The 16,954-nt window shown below is 40.0% G+C and overlaps 1 protein-coding gene and 1 long non-coding RNA gene across 3 annotated transcripts in view; one reads left to right on the top strand and one right to left on the bottom strand.

Moving 5' to 3' along the window:
- The window catches only part of STAB2 (stabilin 2), an 83,066-nt gene extending 66,586 nt beyond the window's left edge, over positions 1-16,480 (bottom strand). The window contains exons 1-9 of the mRNA XM_071422345.1: positions 16,385-16,480; positions 13,975-14,108; positions 12,924-13,039; positions 8,281-8,366; positions 7,369-7,438; positions 5,519-5,614; positions 4,461-4,586; positions 2,812-3,008; positions 1,941-2,074 (exon numbers count right to left, since the gene is read on the bottom strand). Of these exons, the coding sequence (XP_071278446.1) occupies positions 1,941-2,074; positions 2,812-3,008; positions 4,461-4,586; positions 5,519-5,614; positions 7,369-7,438; positions 8,281-8,366; positions 12,924-13,039; positions 13,975-14,108; positions 16,385-16,468 (1,043 nt within the window). The 5' untranslated portion in view covers positions 16,469-16,480. The remainder of the gene's footprint in view (positions 1-1,940; positions 2,075-2,811; positions 3,009-4,460; positions 4,587-5,518; positions 5,615-7,368; positions 7,439-8,280; positions 8,367-12,923; positions 13,040-13,974; positions 14,109-16,384) is intronic.
- The window catches only part of LOC139587788 (uncharacterized), a 234,361-nt gene that overhangs the window by 66,321 nt on the left and 151,086 nt on the right, over positions 1-16,954 (top strand). The window lies entirely within an intron of this gene.

Consider the following 16,954-nt stretch of genomic DNA (forward strand, 5'->3'; position numbering starts at 1 on the left):
AAAATAATAGAGTTTAACTGACAGTAAGGCAGCTCTCCTTGGAAACCAGAGAGGTTATGATCTAATATGCAGTGTAATTCTGCACTGGTTGGAGCTTCTTAGCTCCTGGGCAAGCTGAACATGATTAATGTTCAGCTAGTGTGTAACTAAAGCTACACCAGAGAAAATGTCAGCACTCATTCAAGGAAAAATCTACGTGGGAACATAAGACAAAGGCAATTGTGATTTTTGAGGAGGTTGCTGTGTTATATTCACAAAACAAATGTTTGGGGTTTTTACATCTTTGCCTGTATGAGAGATTTATTCCTGTACAAATAATTTGGTTCTGAAGAAAGTAGAACTGTCTGTGTGAGGAAAGCTAATAGCACAACTGTATCCTTAAAAAAACCAAAACAAAACAAAAATAGAAAGGAAACAGTGCAGTTTTGGGGCCTCTGTTATAGCTCTTTGTTTTAGAAAACAAACAAACAAAAACAACCAAAAAAGCCCTCCCAAAATACATTTATAATCTGAGATGCAGCCAAAATACAGTCTGTCATTTACCAGAACGTATTTTTTGTGCCCACATTTACAAATTAATGCTTTTCTTTTTAAAGTTCCTCTTTCATAAAAGGATTTTCCTTAGCTCAAGTTTTGTTTCAATCCCACTCTATTCTTCTGTACTTTTTTTGCCATTAAATATCATTAAATGAATTATGTGCAGGGAATTTTTATTGTTCTTTTCCATCCCGAATAATAAATTTTTTAATTTTCTCATTCTAAGATTCTCAAAACTTTCTCAGCTTTCAAAAATTGTTTTACAATGGTGAAACATTGACTAATTAGGGAAAAAAACCCCCTCCTGATTTGCAATTTTATTTCAAAATTTCAGCTGCTGTTGTGCAGCATGGCAGTACTCTATACGAAGTGTTGTGTGAGTCTGTGGTGAACAGTCTGAGTAGCACATTTTGCTGTAGAAGAGAGCCAGGGGATATTCTAGATAAATTTCTTTGAAATGCACAATATCTGATGCAGAAGTGGTGCTGGTATTACCCTGCCAGGGAAAGCTGCATGATGGCACAAGGACTGGCAATGAGAATGCTTTCTGTCTATGAATCAAGGTGATAACCTGTTCCTAACTTACAGTAAATGGCCTGTATTGTCCTTCATGTTCAAGCTCTCAGCTCCCAAAAACTGCTATTTCAGGCACAGCTCTTTAACCCAGTGCCTGCCATCACTGGGCTGTAGAAACACATAAGCCAAATTCTGTGTTTTAAGAGAGCTTGGTGGAGTTTAGTGCCTTTTTCCTGACATCCATGCACTATATTTTCTGTACAGCAAAAGCCAAGTCTGACAGAGGTTTTGCAGTTTCCCCCTTGCTTGACTCAAGGTTTTAAGGAATCTGCTGGGGTTGGTGTTGCTTTCACAGCTTGGGGGGCAGATTCCCTGGTTGTGTCTGAATTAGTGCCCTCAGAAGAGGCAGGGCTCCAGTGCTAGCCCACAATTAATGCTGATTAATTTTCAGCATGCTGCCTGGCGTGTTTCTGGCCCACACCAAGGAGCATTTTCCCTGGCAGTGCCCAGGCACAGTTGAAGGGAGAGCATGTGCCAGGGACTGCTGCCAAGAGAAAGTTACTCTGTTTTGGAAGAGACTTTAGCTGTGAGACAGACAATGCTGCTTGTCCTGAGGAAAAGAGGTTTTGGCCCCTTTTATTTACTAGTGTAGAAACGACCTCTGAGTGCTTTAAAAATAAAACTTAATAGGTATTAGCAAATGGCCTGTTGAAATCTATCACTGTGTTAATGGCCCTAACCCCATTAAATCTTGTGATTTGTCCTTGATAAAGAAGCCATTAAAGCTAACTTCAGGAGGTGTCCATCTACAGGTTTTGTTTTAGCAGCCCATTTACTAGGGAAGGAGGGAGAAACTGTGAGAAAATTTCACAAGCAAAAAGACTCACGTAATCTGTCCTGGTGCAGCTGTTAAGCATTTGGCTTTTTTGTGGCAGGTGTTGTTTGTTTCACAGCTGTCCATCATGCTGCAGCCTCTCCCAGGTACAAAGTTGGTATAATGCTCCTTGCACTCACAGTGGGACTAAATCAGAAGGATGAGAGAGGGGAGAAAAAATTAGCTGTGCACAAATTGTGGATTTCAGCATAAGTTCTGAAACTAGGGCTTGAACACAGTGTCTTAGTTAATCACCTGGTGACTTCAGACTCAAATATGAAGCTTATATTTGTACACACCAGCTTTTTTTTTAGCCATGTGCACTTCATTGAGACATGACCATGAACTGCAAAAGAACCCTGAATGATCAAGTCCCTTTTTGGCTCTTCAGGGTGTCCAAGCAAACCAGGCCATTTGAAGCCTTGCTTTTTTGATGGTGTGAGTTTTACATACAAAAATTGGAGCCAGTTCCCAACACCATGAATAATGTGTTTGTAAAGTGCTGTTCATTGATTGTTTTCAAAGACTCAGATTGCTTCTTTCCTAAATAAACCAAATTTAGACATGTATTTGTGGTACCAGTATAAGGACCCTGCTGGTTTTACAAGTCCCCTGTATCAGAGATACAAAATTTAACAGGGAGAAGCTTTATTTCACTTGCCTCCATTTTGGGGAGGCAAATCAGAGCCAAAACAGTCCCAGAAAAAACAACACTATTGCCATTCCTATTTTCAGAGAGGAGCTAAAATGACTCCCTCCTGGTCAACAGCACGGCTTATGGTAAAGCTAGGAATAGCATTTGATTTCTTTGGGAGCTGTTTCCATTCCCCAAGGGTTTCTTTTTGGAGAGGAAGCATTATTTCTTCTTGGGCAGTTGCACTGACCTTTCCTGGACCATCGTAGATGCAGATGCTGGACTGTGCAGGGCAGCCCCCATGTGCTGCCTGGCAGGGGTCTATGGGCAGGCAGATTTGACCATCCCCTGTGTAACCTTCTCCACAGGTGCATTTGTGCTGGTTTGGCCCGAGGTAAATGCAGTCAGCATTAGGATCACAGACCTTGTTGGAGCACGGGTTGATAGCTTGTAAAAAAAGGAGTGGAGTAAATCAATCATTGCCCACAGTTCTAAAATTGAAGACAAGGATTTACCAGAGCCACATCCATGCTAAACAAAGCCTGGGCAGACTAAACTTTTCACACAGCCAAGTCTGAAGTGTTGTGGCCATGTGGAGATGGAAGGGAGGAATGTGTTTATGCTAACATAGCAACCAACTGTTTGCTTTTGAGCAGAAATGATCTCTTAACTTGGCAAATCGAGTTATAAACAGATTAAAGCATGTAACGTGCTCATTAAAATATCACAACTATTTCCTTGTTCTCTCGTGGGTTTTAACTAGAGAAGGTCAGGTGGGAGGTACAAGGTCTGTACAAGCTTCAAGCACGTTAGATCAGCTGGAAAATATTTCTCAATACAATAGGCCTTTGCTGTTTTCTTTCCGGTAGTTAAACAACATAATGCCATCAGTTCAGCTCTATGGAAAACTGTCCAGCAGGTACTTTAGTCTTCCATGCTCTTCTGCTTTCAGGATGGCACTAGAAGCTCACTAGTTATTTTCATGAACCATATTTTTTGAGGTAATAGCGCTGCTTGTTCTTTTTCAAGATCAAGCAGTGCTTGGAGAGCATCTTCTCACAGCTCTGCGTCCACGTTAGGTTACAGTTACGTGTATCTAGAAGATAGCATGCCCTGGAGACACCTAAAAAGTGGTGCTTCTCACTGTTTTCTCCTCTTTTCTCCCCCTCAGCTTGAGGGGAACCTCAGCTGAGACTGATCTGAGCCAACCTCTTCTAAATTGTGCTTCCAGCATCAGATTAAACAATATTCTTGGTTGCAATTAGTCTGGAAAGGAGGACTCGTACCATAAGACATAAAGTGAGTAGGGAAAAGAAAAGCTGACTCTTATACAGTTAATTTGGGCATTGAATGGCAAGTTGAGTCTATAAAGACATCTCTTTATAGAGGTACCTTTATAAGGTAGAGTTTACCTGTAGCTGGGATGCTATCAGCTTTGTTTCACAAAAAACAGGAAAGCTAAAATGAGCTTTACTTGCCTGTGGAGTTTGTGCTTGCTGATGGAACTGAGCTGTCACAGGATGCTTGCTGAATAAAGCCCTTGGTTGCTGTTGTTAGGGAAGCAAGCTCTGAGGCTGAACTGTACCAAGCAGAGGGATGTGACAGCAGTGGATTTGTGAGCACTGATGACCCAGCACCCACCTAATGTGTTTCAAGGGGGTTGACTAGGTTTAGTCTGATTGCATTTAGTCTGCATGGACTGTAGCTAGTTAGCAATTGGATGGAGGGGCTTCTGAAGCACATTTTAGGATTTTGGTTCTTCCTGAAGGAATCTAGTTTGTGCTTTGGGATACGAACCCAAAAGAAAAATGAGATGGTGAGATGTGGCTCAAAAGCACATTTCATATCTGAGATATAATACTAATGGTGGTGTATTTAAAGAGAATGGGAATTACTCACGTTCACATTGTGTACTGTCTCTGTGGAAGCCGGGCAGGCAGGTGCATTCCAGCTGTTTTCCATCCTCCCCTGAGGCAGCACACCTGGAGTGGGCAGGGCACTGCAGCACCTCACACTCGGCCACGGCTGAGGGACACAGGGGGATGGGTTAAGCTGTGCCTGCACACTCTCAGGCTTTGGGATTCTGTGGAAACCCAGGGCACCAGGAACATTTCTCTGCTCTGGGGTGCCCTGACCCCCAGGGAGCACTGACTTTGACCCTCAGTCATGGAGAAAGTTCCCTAGACTTCAAGATAGACTGGAATCCACAAAAGTGTGAAATAGATCCTAGAGAGTAGTGCAGGTGTATCACTTGGTGAGAAATTTAAGATTTTTGGGATTTAGTATGTTGTGGATGGAAGCAAGATGGAGGACACAGGGCTCCTCTCCTCATGCAAGCACCTATGAACTAACATTACATTATACAGCCTATGAATCACCACCATCAGCCTCCAATGACTTAGGCCAACATGCTACCCAAACAAAGGCCTAACCCCTTGAACATCCATTGACCAAATCTCCTCCCCTCTGCTGACTCCTGAGTCCTCTCATGCTGACTCCTGCCCCTCATGATCATGGCAAGCCAAAAGCACCTAGAACAAGAACCTGGCTTTTTTCTTCATGCTTCTTCTTCATGGGTTTGAGTGGCATTTTGTAATTGGGCAGAAAAGTCTGCATTGGGGGCTCCTTGGGATGAGTTATTGGGTTAAAAGGGAAAATAATCTAGGTGTCAGTTCTTAATTGGATAGTTTATTCTTAAAAGGCCTTGTAACAAGAGATTGTTGGCCATTTTGTGCCTTGCTGCCGAACTCAGGGTTGTGAGACTGATTTACTGATAAGAAATAATAAACAGCTGAGTCCGAGCATGAAACTCCCATCTCAGGTGCCTTCAACCCAGGCCCAGAGAAACTGATAAGTTTTGCTTGCTCTTGCATGACCCACCTGAGACCAGTTCATCCCCACCAGTTCCACCTGTATCACAGCTGTTGAATTCATCTCCTGTGGAAAATGCTACTTACGCTGGTCGCAGCGGAGCCCTTTGTATCCAGACCAGCAAGTGCAGCTCCCATCCCCTGCGATCCCACTGCTGCACACTCCATGAACGCAGCCACAAACTACAGGGAGGAATGGATTTGCTTTGCTGAGCAAGGATGGTGCTTGGAAAGCCATCATTGCTCATAGCAAGGTGTGTCCTGGCCAGCAGCTTTGGCCAAACCAAGCTCTGACCTGAGGGCCTGAATTTATAGGTGAGGTGATCAGTACTTGCAGTTGCATACATCATAAATAGCACACAAAGTTTTTTCAGCCCAAAGTGTGAAAATCTGCAGAACACACACTGTAAACACCAAACTGACTCGTTGCTAATGTCATAAAACATGCAAAATTTGACAATCTGAAGCCAAAATTGGATATAATGTGTAACATAGACCTCTTTAGTATCAGTTAACCTATTGCTTGGTTTTGCTTTGACTCTGTATCTCTCATGAACCTCAAGAAGAGATGACATTTAAGACCTTTTATTTTTCTCCTCCCTAAACAGAATTTATTTAGTTAAAAGCATAATTAATCACTGTAGAAGTCTCAGACTTCTCTCTTCCTGTAGTCTCTCATTTCTGGTTATATTCTGGTTATAAACCCAGTAACAATATGCACACAAGATGATGCATTCACAGTCCAGGCAACTGAGACCCTTTAAAAATAATTTTTGAAGCCTTAAATATTCTGAAAAAGCTTTATAACTGTTTGAATTATGGCAGTGATGCTTTTTAAAAAGGACATTTAGAGTTACACTTGGAAAAGTCCAAAAGAGGTACAGAATTGTATTGCTGACTTCATGTTTAAGCTGCAGTGATGTAGCATATCCTCTTCCCCTTTAAAAACATACTTGTGTTCATGCAAATTGCCTGAACTAATTAATTAACAACTTCCTACCTATGTTAATAGTCATAATATAAAAACCAGGAATGTCTAAGGTATTACTGAAAAGCAGCCACAAATGAACATTGTTTATATTTTATTTATTTTAGAACACTTGGAGGAGCTCAAATATCTGACAGCTGAAGTGTAAAATATTGCTTGAATTAATATGTAATTGAATCCACCAGTAACTATTAGGAAAATAATTACATTTATGATATTAAATGCATTAGAGTACTCTATTTTCATGAAAATTCTGGCTCAGTTACATTTCTATGTATCAACACTGGCATCCAGTGGACATCTGATAGAAAAAGGGCCTTTGAGCCAGCAGTGGTGTAGGATTAGTGTAGAAAGGCTGACACAGATTATTTAAATTGAGATCATTTGAAACTCCTCAAAAGTAACATTATGTAGATCTTGAGGGAAGAAAAGGTGTTTTACTTTGAGATAGGCAACTCTTACCACTTAAGAATAAGACTATTAAAAAAAAAATTCAGGCAGTTTTCTGGTTTTTCAGTGTGATTTTCAGCAAGGGTCAGGAAGGTAAAATAGCAGAGACCATTAAGAAGCAGGCAAAAGTATAAAATGTTATATGCATATATACACTTGTGATACATAAACATTTTAGAAAGTGTACCTGGCTTTAATTGCTCCTTGAGACTTCCACTTCTGATAGATGTGTGACTAATCAGTGAGTTCATCAACCACCCAAACCCCAAAAATAAAGTAAACACATCCTTTATCACACTTTTGATAGAACTTATAACTCCCTGGCACAAATTAGAGCAAAGATCTCTCTTTCCTTTCCCCATGTGTTCTCTGAGGCAGACAGCAGCTCTTACTGGGAGCTCTTTGGGTCCTCTACCCATTTCACTGTGATTTCTTAGAGTCTGAATACAGCTTTCACCCCCTTCTTTTCCCTAATCAAATAAAGCAAGTTCAAATTTACCTGATGTGCAGTCAGGACCGAATAAATTGTCTTCAGCACATTTTTCACAGGCTGTCCCACCAAATCCTTTCTGTGAATTACACAATGGAAAGCAAAACTTAAGTTTCTCATCTATCTCTATACAGACAGATATATGCTTAGCAGGCTGAAAACAGCATCTTTTGCTGCCAAAATAAAAAACCATGACAGTTTCAATCAATAGCTACTGCAATCTGGAAAACATTGTCTTTTGAACAATCTTGCTTCCACATCTTTTTAAAAAAATAACCTGTAGCTCTTCAAATCAGATATTCTAAATATCAAGGTAACAATAAAGTAAAATAAGCCTAGTGCCTAGTGTCCAAATCAGGCAAACCCCAATTGTTGGGTTGTATTTTCTGGCTGCTTCTACCTCTGTCTCTTTTTCATATGACTCCAGAAGAGTATTTTTGATGTGAAGTAAGGATGAACCAGTAGAGGGGGGATGTAAAAAAGATTAATTTGAATTTTTTATTAAAAATCTATTTGCCTGAGGTTAAGTACTACACCTTGCACTCTCAGCAAAGGAGCAATGTATGGAGAGTATAGCCCCATGTAAAATTTCTTGCTATTTAGGGAAAAAAAGTTACAAGTTTAAAATGTATAAAACAGGAACAGAGCACAATTTTAAAAACAGAGGAAATCAAAACACCTCTCTCAGGAAGGCAAGGTGAAAGAATTTCTTAATAATTCCACCTGAACACACTTAAGTCTGGAGAAATAATAGTGTGAAGATTAATGCAATCCAAGCAAAAAATGAACTCCAAGCTAATCATCACTGCTGTTTCTGGAACGTTTTCCTTTAATGTATTTATAGAGTAGGGCATGCATTACTCCTTAGGACAGCTTACATGCTACTGTTGATTTGTTTTTCTTTTAAAAGAGAGGACCTACCTGACAAGTGCATGTTCCATTCCCAGCCATGCCCTGCGAGCAGCGTCCTCTCCCGTTGCACGGTGATGCAGCTCCCCCTGGACATGCTGGAAATGACCATGTTTGAGCCATCTGTCACCTTGCTGTGACCCTTGTGCTCCCCTTGCACACAGGTGACCGACCACCTTGGCAGCTGCACGGTTTTGGGCCAGCCAGGGACTCTGGGGCACAGCTGCCTGAATCTCTTCACCAGAATCTTAGCATCAGCAGAGACCACCACTCTCTCTTCTCTGGGAACTTATGTTGGTGACTGTGTGTGGAAACCCACAGGGAATATTTCTCTGTCTGCTCTGGGGTGCCCTGACCCCCAGGGGAGCACTGACTTTGACCCTCACTCATGGAGAAAGTTTCCCAGACTTCAAGATAGACTGGAATCCACTAAAGTGTGAAATAGATCCTAGAGAGTAGTGTAGGTCTATCACTTGGTGAGAAATTTAGGTTTTGGGATTTTTAGTATGTTGTGGATGGAAGCAAGATGGAGGGCACAGAGCGTCGTCCTGAGTTCCTTCTTCATGCTTCTTCTTCCTTCTTCTCCATGGGTTTGGGTGGCATTTTGTAATTGGGCAGAAAAGTCTGCATTGGGGGCTCTGTGGGATCAGTTATTGGGTTCAAAGGGAAAATAATCTAGGTGTCAGTTCTTAATTGGATAGTTTAGTCTGAAAAGACCTTGTAACAAGAGATTGTTGGCCATTTTGTCCCTTGGTGCCGAACTCAGAGTAGTGAGACTGTTTTACTGATAAGAAATAATAAACATTTGAGTCTGAACATGAACTCCCATCTCAAGTGCCTTCAATCCAGACCCACAGAAACCAACAACTGGGACCCCCACAGATGTGGTCAAAGAATTGAACAAAAAAATAATTCTCTTATTCTAAAGTACCACATGGTTTTGTTCCTGCTGATCCACCTCTGTCTGCCACACCCTCAGCTGTTGGCTTTTCTGGCTTAAGTGGAGCTTGCCTGAACACTCCTGTGTGTTGATGTAACTCTGATGGATTGATAATTTTCTCTCAGGATCTTATTTGATGCTAAGTTAGGGTTTAATAAGCCTTTTTTCCCCCCACCAAAAGTTGCATTTTCTTTACGTGGGAAATTTTTCCTTTTCCCTGCTGCCTTCGTAATACTGTGATTATTTATTAAAATGATCTTGGAAATTGAAATATCTAGATATCTCACAACCAAATCCTGTCCAAGGGGCTGTGGTCACTAATCAAATTTGTGTGCCAAAGGTGTGTTATGCTCTTCAGTGCTTCTGGTGCTAAAACCATGGTTACAGGCAGCAGTAGAGAAGGTGGGACAGTCTGAACAAAAACCCCAGCCAGCAGGATGAGATAAGAAAAAAATGACCATATTTATAATAAAATTAGTCTAATTGTTTTGTCTGAATGGTTTCAAGATTCAAATCTTTACTGAAAGATTGCCTACAGGAAATGTATATTACAGTGGTTTTAGTCAGATCATTCTGTCAGGTTTTCCCTCCTGTAGGGATACCCTTGTTTTTCACAGTTGTCCTGCCCCTCCTTGGAAATGATGTATTAACTCTCTTCCATAAGCCTTTCCTTCCTGTAATTAGAATTCCCATTAAGTACCATAATTTTGTTGCAGGTGGTACCTGAATGTATCAAACTCCTACTGGCAGCACAGGTACTCTGCTGTACCTTACTAGAGGATTTATTACTTATAGAGAGTCTCAGAGTTTGTTCTGTGTGGGTGGGGATGGACACTACTGGATTTATGCTCCCCCTGCATAGTTAATCCTGGTTTAGAATATTTAGGTAATGTGGAAATTTTAGTAAGGATGAATTTGATTTGGACAGAGTGATGAGCAAATAAGTGGATGTGCATATGTGTACACTTAATTCTACTGAAAGCTCTGGCTTTATACCAGTTTTTAATATTTATTAATTTATTCCTTAATGTAGTCTGAGGTCTACTGTATCTGCCTAAGCTTCTTTTGAAAAAACAATAAATTTAAAGATGAAAATTTGAGTGATTATCTCATACATGCTGAAATAATAAGATATTTTAAGAATTTAGGTTAAATAACTACAAATGAGGGAAAGTAATAAATACATATCCTTTAATCTTTAAAGTGGCTTTTAGTGAATGTTGTTTTCTGGCTACCATACGACAGCTAAATCTTAAAGATTCATGGCAGCTGTTCAATAGTTGCACAGAATAGAAAAAATATATTTGCATTGATGCTTTTATTGAATGTGCAAGGATAGAGAAAACTCAGAGTTCATGGTATAATTCCTACGAAAAGTTACTTTAAAATTGTCAACAAAGCAGGTTTTATTTTTGCCCTTGGCATTCATTACACTCCTTGTCTTCACTGCATCTTGTCTCTTGTTTTGATACCAGCACCAAGGGACAGCTTTATCAGCAGTGGGGTAAATTACCAGATTGTTGAACAAGTTTGGCCAGGCAGATAAAGAGCTTCCTGCAGCCAGCAGGGCCACAGGAGGCAGGGCTGGGACACTGGAGCAGGGCTGGCACAGTCCCCTGCTGCCACCCTGGGGACAGGCCAGACCCTTGCTTTTATTGAGGATGCTTTTTGAAAAGCAGTAAGAAAGAGATACTCTTGCTTATTATCTCTTAACAGCTGTCAGTGAAGGCCAAATCTTTGAATCTAGGCCAAAAGAACCTAAATCTATCAGCATTTTTTCCCCTTCATGGACATAAATTCAGCACTTTCCAAATGTTATCAAATAGGGCCTCTTAAAATACTTCTCTTCACCTGACTCCCTGTGAGGCTGAAGCAGTGAGTAGTACTTGAAAAGAAGTATTTTGAACCATATGATTTGATAGTATTAAATGTAGTATTTCTCCTCTTGGCCTTTATTTTTTTCTTTGAACATTCCCTCCACCCCCCTTTTATTGTTACAGTTCTTCTGCTCAGTTGGTCATGCCATACACCTTTCAGGTGGTACCCAGGCTTTTCTTAGGAGCCATGGAAATATTTGCCCAGAATGGGAACCTGTGCTGGGGTAGGGAGCAGCTCCTGCTGCACCTGAACTCCACCAGCTGTAGTAGCTGTGGCTGGATGATACTGGCAGTGTTGAAAGGCTGTGCTCTTTCCCCCTGGGTCTTTTCTGATCCTGTGCTTTTCTCTTTTTGACTTTATGGCCTTTTGCAGAGGGATTGGCGTGCAGCTGGATGGCTTGGTGTGCTTCATGGGGAGGGAAGGGGACAAAAGATTTTTCATTCACACTGTGTGTTTCAGCATGTGCTATCATTTAAGGAAGTCAGTGATGTCTAAGACCTAATTTTGTCCTTGCCATCAAATGATAAATGTAAAGCAAGCCCCTAGTCAGGGATTTTTGCCCAGCCTCAGGAAGGACCGTCTTTCCTCCAAATATTTCAACTTGTGCCATATTCTATTACAGAGGTTGTGATAACTTAAAGATATTTTTTCCCTCCAAATGAAAGCAGAAACAATGCTGAGACCTTGATTCTTTGCTTTTTTTGGGGTCAGGAAGTTTGTCCAAAGGAAGAGAGGGCTTCCTTGCCTTGGCAGCCTCCTTCACACAGTGGTGCAGGCAGGGCTCTGACTCTGGGGCAGGGGCTCTGATGTCCCTCCAGAAACACTGTGTGGCTGCCCAGAGCACCCTGACCATGGCAGGATGAGCTCCTGGGCTGCATTTGGAGGTGGGGAGGTTAAACCACCCCCCAAGTGTGACTCTCTGCAGAAGACATGATCACACACTGTGCACTCAGCTCTCTGCCTGGCTTTCCCCTTGAAGCTGCTTTGAGCTGCTTTCCTCTAGTAGATAAATCATTGGTGTGACTTAACCATTTATCTGCTATTTGCCTTTAGTAGATAAATCTCTGGTGTCTAAATAACAGCTTGGGCTAAAATTATAATTTTTTTTCAAAATCTGTTTTGTGGACAAAGGACTTCACAGGCATTGAAACAGACCCTGAGGCCATTAACTAAAGGAGGAAACACTCTGGCTGGGCAGGGAAACTTCCCCTGTGGGTCTGGATGCCCATCTTGGTAGCCTGGGATTTGATGCATTTGTGGAGATGCTGAAAAGCTTTTCCTGAGAAAAGGGGCAGCAGGAGGGGAGGCACTCCTCATTCTCTTTCTTCAGTAATAGCCTTCAGCATTCACAGGCAGTTAAAGAAATAGTTTCAAGTTGACCTAAAAGAAAAGATCCTCCCTGCATCACAAAATCAAGAATTAAAGAGATTTGGAAATATTTCAGATGCAGATGGAGGTGGTTTTGACCTGAAATGAGTGTTTAATTTGTGGTTGTAAATCTTAAGTTTTAAAATCCTTTTTGGTGGCCCTCCTGAATGAAATAATTGTGCAGGCATTGACTGCAATGATTTGTTTTGAAAATCTCAACATCTAGGACGTTTTCTGAGGCTCTTTACATTTTTATATGCATTTTTCTTTGTAAATGAAAATCTGAGTATCTGTTTTTCTTCAAATCCCCTAAATTTTAGCTGAAAACTGCTATTTATTTCACCTTTTATAACAAGCTCTGAGGAACAAACTTCTCACAGCAATAATTTCTGAAAAGAAGAATACTTGCTGCCTTATTTCTGTTCAAATTCTGTATCAAAATAAAACCCCAAAGCCCAAAACAACTCACCCATGCAGTCTGGACCCCAGTGTCCCTTGCAGCACTCAGGTTGCTCAAATTCCTTCACACAACGGTGCCGACAGCCCAGAAAAGAAAGTGTGTGTGTTTTAGTTTCCAGGTAATACCTGTGGGGAAAAAAAAAGTTAGAGCTGTTTTAAAATTCTTAAAAGCCTCCTGTGGAGGGGGAAACAAAATTCTTAAGTTCTTCTTTCAGTGTCAGAAAAGAGAACTTTAAGCTTGGTTGCATTGATCTACCTTTTTTCTTCTTCATTAAAACATGCATTGGATGTCAAGGTCTAAAAAGATCCTTGGAGCTGTTTCTTTTGAACAGTGTATTTATCTTCCTACCCCAGCCTAAGTACAGCCCATTTCTCTAATTTTTGATTTGAAACAGTACTTTAAAAATTGTTTAATATCAAGGTTCTTTAAATTCTAAGTAAGCTGAAAATAGTTACATTTTCTCTAAAGTAGTTATATTTTCTCTAAAATACCTCTTCTTTTCCCAAGTTGGAATGGCAAGGTGTCAAATTGGTTTTGATATATCTCTTCTTGCCCTTCATCCCCACAACTCCCTGACTTAGAAGTGTGAAAAATACTTTATTTATATGATATATAAGATTAACACCTAAATATAGTATATAAATTTATAATATATTTTTGTATCATTAATATCAAGTATGCAGAATAAATATAGAGGAGACTATGATTCTATTCAAGAGAAAATCTGTTAAACCATCAATAGCAATGTTTATTTTCCTCTTATATCACTTGCTGTTTAACTTCAAGCATCAATCACCCTGAATGCAGCTTGAGTTCTGGAGTTGGTGAAGCCAATGGTAAATATTCCATAATAAAATTGCATAGACTAGAGAATTTTTGATGTGTGTTAATATTTTATAATTAATATTAGGAAAAAATATTAGTATAAATTAATATTAGAAAACTACCATTAAATAGAAAATTAATATTTCTAATAGTAAAATATTTGAAAAAAAATTCATTAATATTAATTAATATTAGAAAACTATATTAATGAGAAAAGCTCTGACAGAGGAGATACCTGCAGTCTGGTGTCCCAGTCCCGTTGGTAATTTTGGTGTAACCAGCAGGGCACTGGGTGTCAAGGTTTAAAGAGCAAGGCACACATTTGGTTTTCATTCTAATGAGCAGCTTTTGATCACATTTCCTCTTCACCTGCAATAGGAGCAGAATAATTAACAAGAAGGAAAAGCACTACCCCAAGTGGCATTGCTGAAAAATGACAGGTTTAACTCAGCTTTGTGCTCACTCACAAAGTTCTTTTTTCTGTTCAGCAGAAGCTCCTTGTTTTGGAGCTAAACTAGGTAATAGGCCACATATTAGTGCTGTGCAGGAGCTTTGTCTGCCAAAATATGTTCAACCACTGCAGGATAAACCATCGTAAGTGTAATATTTTTCCTAACAGCGCTTTATCAACAAATTCTAAGTTTGTCAGACTTAAACCCAAGTGACAGAGACAGCATCAGCCTAGGGAGAGTTAGTTCCAAAGCTGCTGACAAGTGCCTTCCCCACTCAAAGGCAAAATTAAACAAGGTGTGGAGGAGGCAAAATTAAATCAGCACCAGCATACTCATCTAAAGGGCTGTGGCTGGTATATTTAGGTTGGTGTCAAAGAATGACCTCTTGCTTTGCATTCAGATCTGGTGGAGGTTTTGGGCCTGACCCCATCACAGCACGCAGAGAAGAGCAGCCCCATTGTGGTTTCCTTTTTTTCCTTTTTTTTTTTCTTCCTTTTGTTTTTGTTTTGTTTGTGTATTTGTTTAGTTTTGGTTGGTTTTGGTTTTTTAAATTGTTTTTTGTTTGTTTTATTTTTTGGGTTTTTTAAACCTGTTTTGATGCATGTATTTTAAAGCAGTCTTTTCTGAACTGCATCTAATGCTGGCTTTATCTTCTTTCTTATTGGTATTTGTGGAAGTAAGTTCCCCATTCACAAATGGTGAGAAATGACCTAATTCAGAGTAAGGTTTTTAAAAACCAGCAACATGACCCTGTGCAGCACAGACCTTCTGGGCACTCATGGGATGCTGCAGCCTCTGCAGAACCTCCCAGCAGCTCTGGGTGGGTGCCCTGGCACCTTGGGCAGGATTTCTGCACGTCCCATGGTGGTCCTGGATGAAGCCCTCACTCAGCACTTTCTCAGCCTCACAGCTGGACATTTCAGCAGCAAAGTGTGTGAGGATATATCACAGACACTGATAAGGAGATTTAGCTCCATAACCTCTGAGTCACTATGTGGGATTGCCACCACCCACAAACAAGCTCATTTCAGCTATTTAGTTGTCAAATTTTAGTTTTCATAAGTGCACTGTTGAAATCTGCCCTGGGTAACAGTGAAATATTTGGTTAGTGAAACCTTTTGTTGTGTATGTGCTTTTCAGGTGTCTTTGAAGTAGAAATGTGACCTTTTCCCAGATGTGGGTGCAAAGTGAATACAGCTTGAAAAGAAATTTGGTTGTCATCAAAAAGGCGCTCCACAAAATTTCATTTTTGGAACAATAAAATTAATTGGGTGTTTTGAAAAGGAAAAATTTAAATAAAAATAACTTATGCCCTTTCTCTACCACCAGCTGTAAAACACTATTTGTTTTGGAATGGTAACATTATTTCTAGTTTCTCCCAATTCCTCATTTTTCCCTTTTTGTTTTTAGAGAAAATGGAAAAAGTTGACTTTTTAGTGACTCTTCTTTTTAGTTTTTTTCTTTTTTTTTTTAAGAAAAACATATTTCCCAGTACTTTTTGTACATTTCAGTGTATGTTTCCATTTAAAAACTGCAACCAACCAACAACAATAGCAACAAAACACCTGAGTGTCTTCTCCCTTCCAATTCCTCTCTTTTTGTTTCCTTTTCTAAATCTGTCCTGCCTCTCTACAAGGGTGGTGAAAACAGATGTTGTGAAATTCCACAGATTCACAGGATTTGTACATGACAAATGCACCACTTCCCCAAAGGTCTACAAACCCTTTAATTATGTTTATAACTTTGGGTTATTACTTTGCATAGCTCAATTCCTTTGATTTTTATCCCTTACCTATCTAAAATAGCTTTTCCTCCTTTTAGTTAGTAGGAACAGATAATTTTTGCTATAGGAAAAATTCTGCTTTCATCTTCTGATTTACCAGAAATCCCAATCAATTTCTTTTGATAAATGCATAATTTACAGTCTTTTACCACATATGCCAGTTTTAGAGACTTTTTCAGTGTACTCATGCTATATCATTCCAAATTCTCATACAGAATAAACAGATGCATTTCTGTTATTTCAGAGGACTGAATTACAGAACTCTCGGGTTATAATTCATTGTCATATGCACCAGTGACTGGTAAAGTGGGGTTTTCTGCCATAAGATACAGTATCTGATAACTGTTCTCTCTATAACACAGAGTAAACCAGACAAATAATAATCCATTATGTAAAAATCTGCTTCTTACCTCATCTTGGACTTGTGATGTCAAACAGAGTTTCATTGCAACCAAAAAAGCAAAAAAGAATAAAAACCCTGGACTTTTTTCCATTCTGAACTGGACTTTTTTTTCTTTCAGAGCCATCCAAGCATGAAAATTCAAATTTTGACATGAAATGATTGTTAGAGGTGCTGTTTTTTCTGCATTCTCAGGCAAATTCTTTTAACAGGGCTCTTGTCTTCCCCAAGGTAAATGAGCGAAGGATAAGGCATGCAGAGCTTGTCTAGGCAGGAGAGATTCCAAAATGCAGGGTATTTGCTGAAAGCTTCACTGGAAAGCTGAATAAAGCCTCCCTCCCTGAATGACAGGATATCCTGACAGGGCTCCCATCATTTATTCCTCTCTCTGGAGCTGCTGACAGTACAAACCCAAGGACACTGAGCTGTTATGACAGAGGATGACTTTAGATGAGCATGGATAGGAGGCTGGAATAGCTACTGGGCTGCTTATTATTGCAGTTATTCAACTGATCTAAGGGAGAGCAAAGGATCTCTGGAAGTTGGCTTATCAGCCCTAATACCATAAGGGTAGGTCACC

This window comes from Agelaius tricolor, unplaced genomic scaffold, assembly GCF_023055355.1.
Source record: "Agelaius tricolor isolate 1412-34295 unplaced genomic scaffold, bAgeTri1.0.p SCAF_3, whole genome shotgun sequence".
Classification (NCBI taxonomy): domain Eukaryota; kingdom Metazoa; phylum Chordata; class Aves; order Passeriformes; family Icteridae; genus Agelaius; species Agelaius tricolor.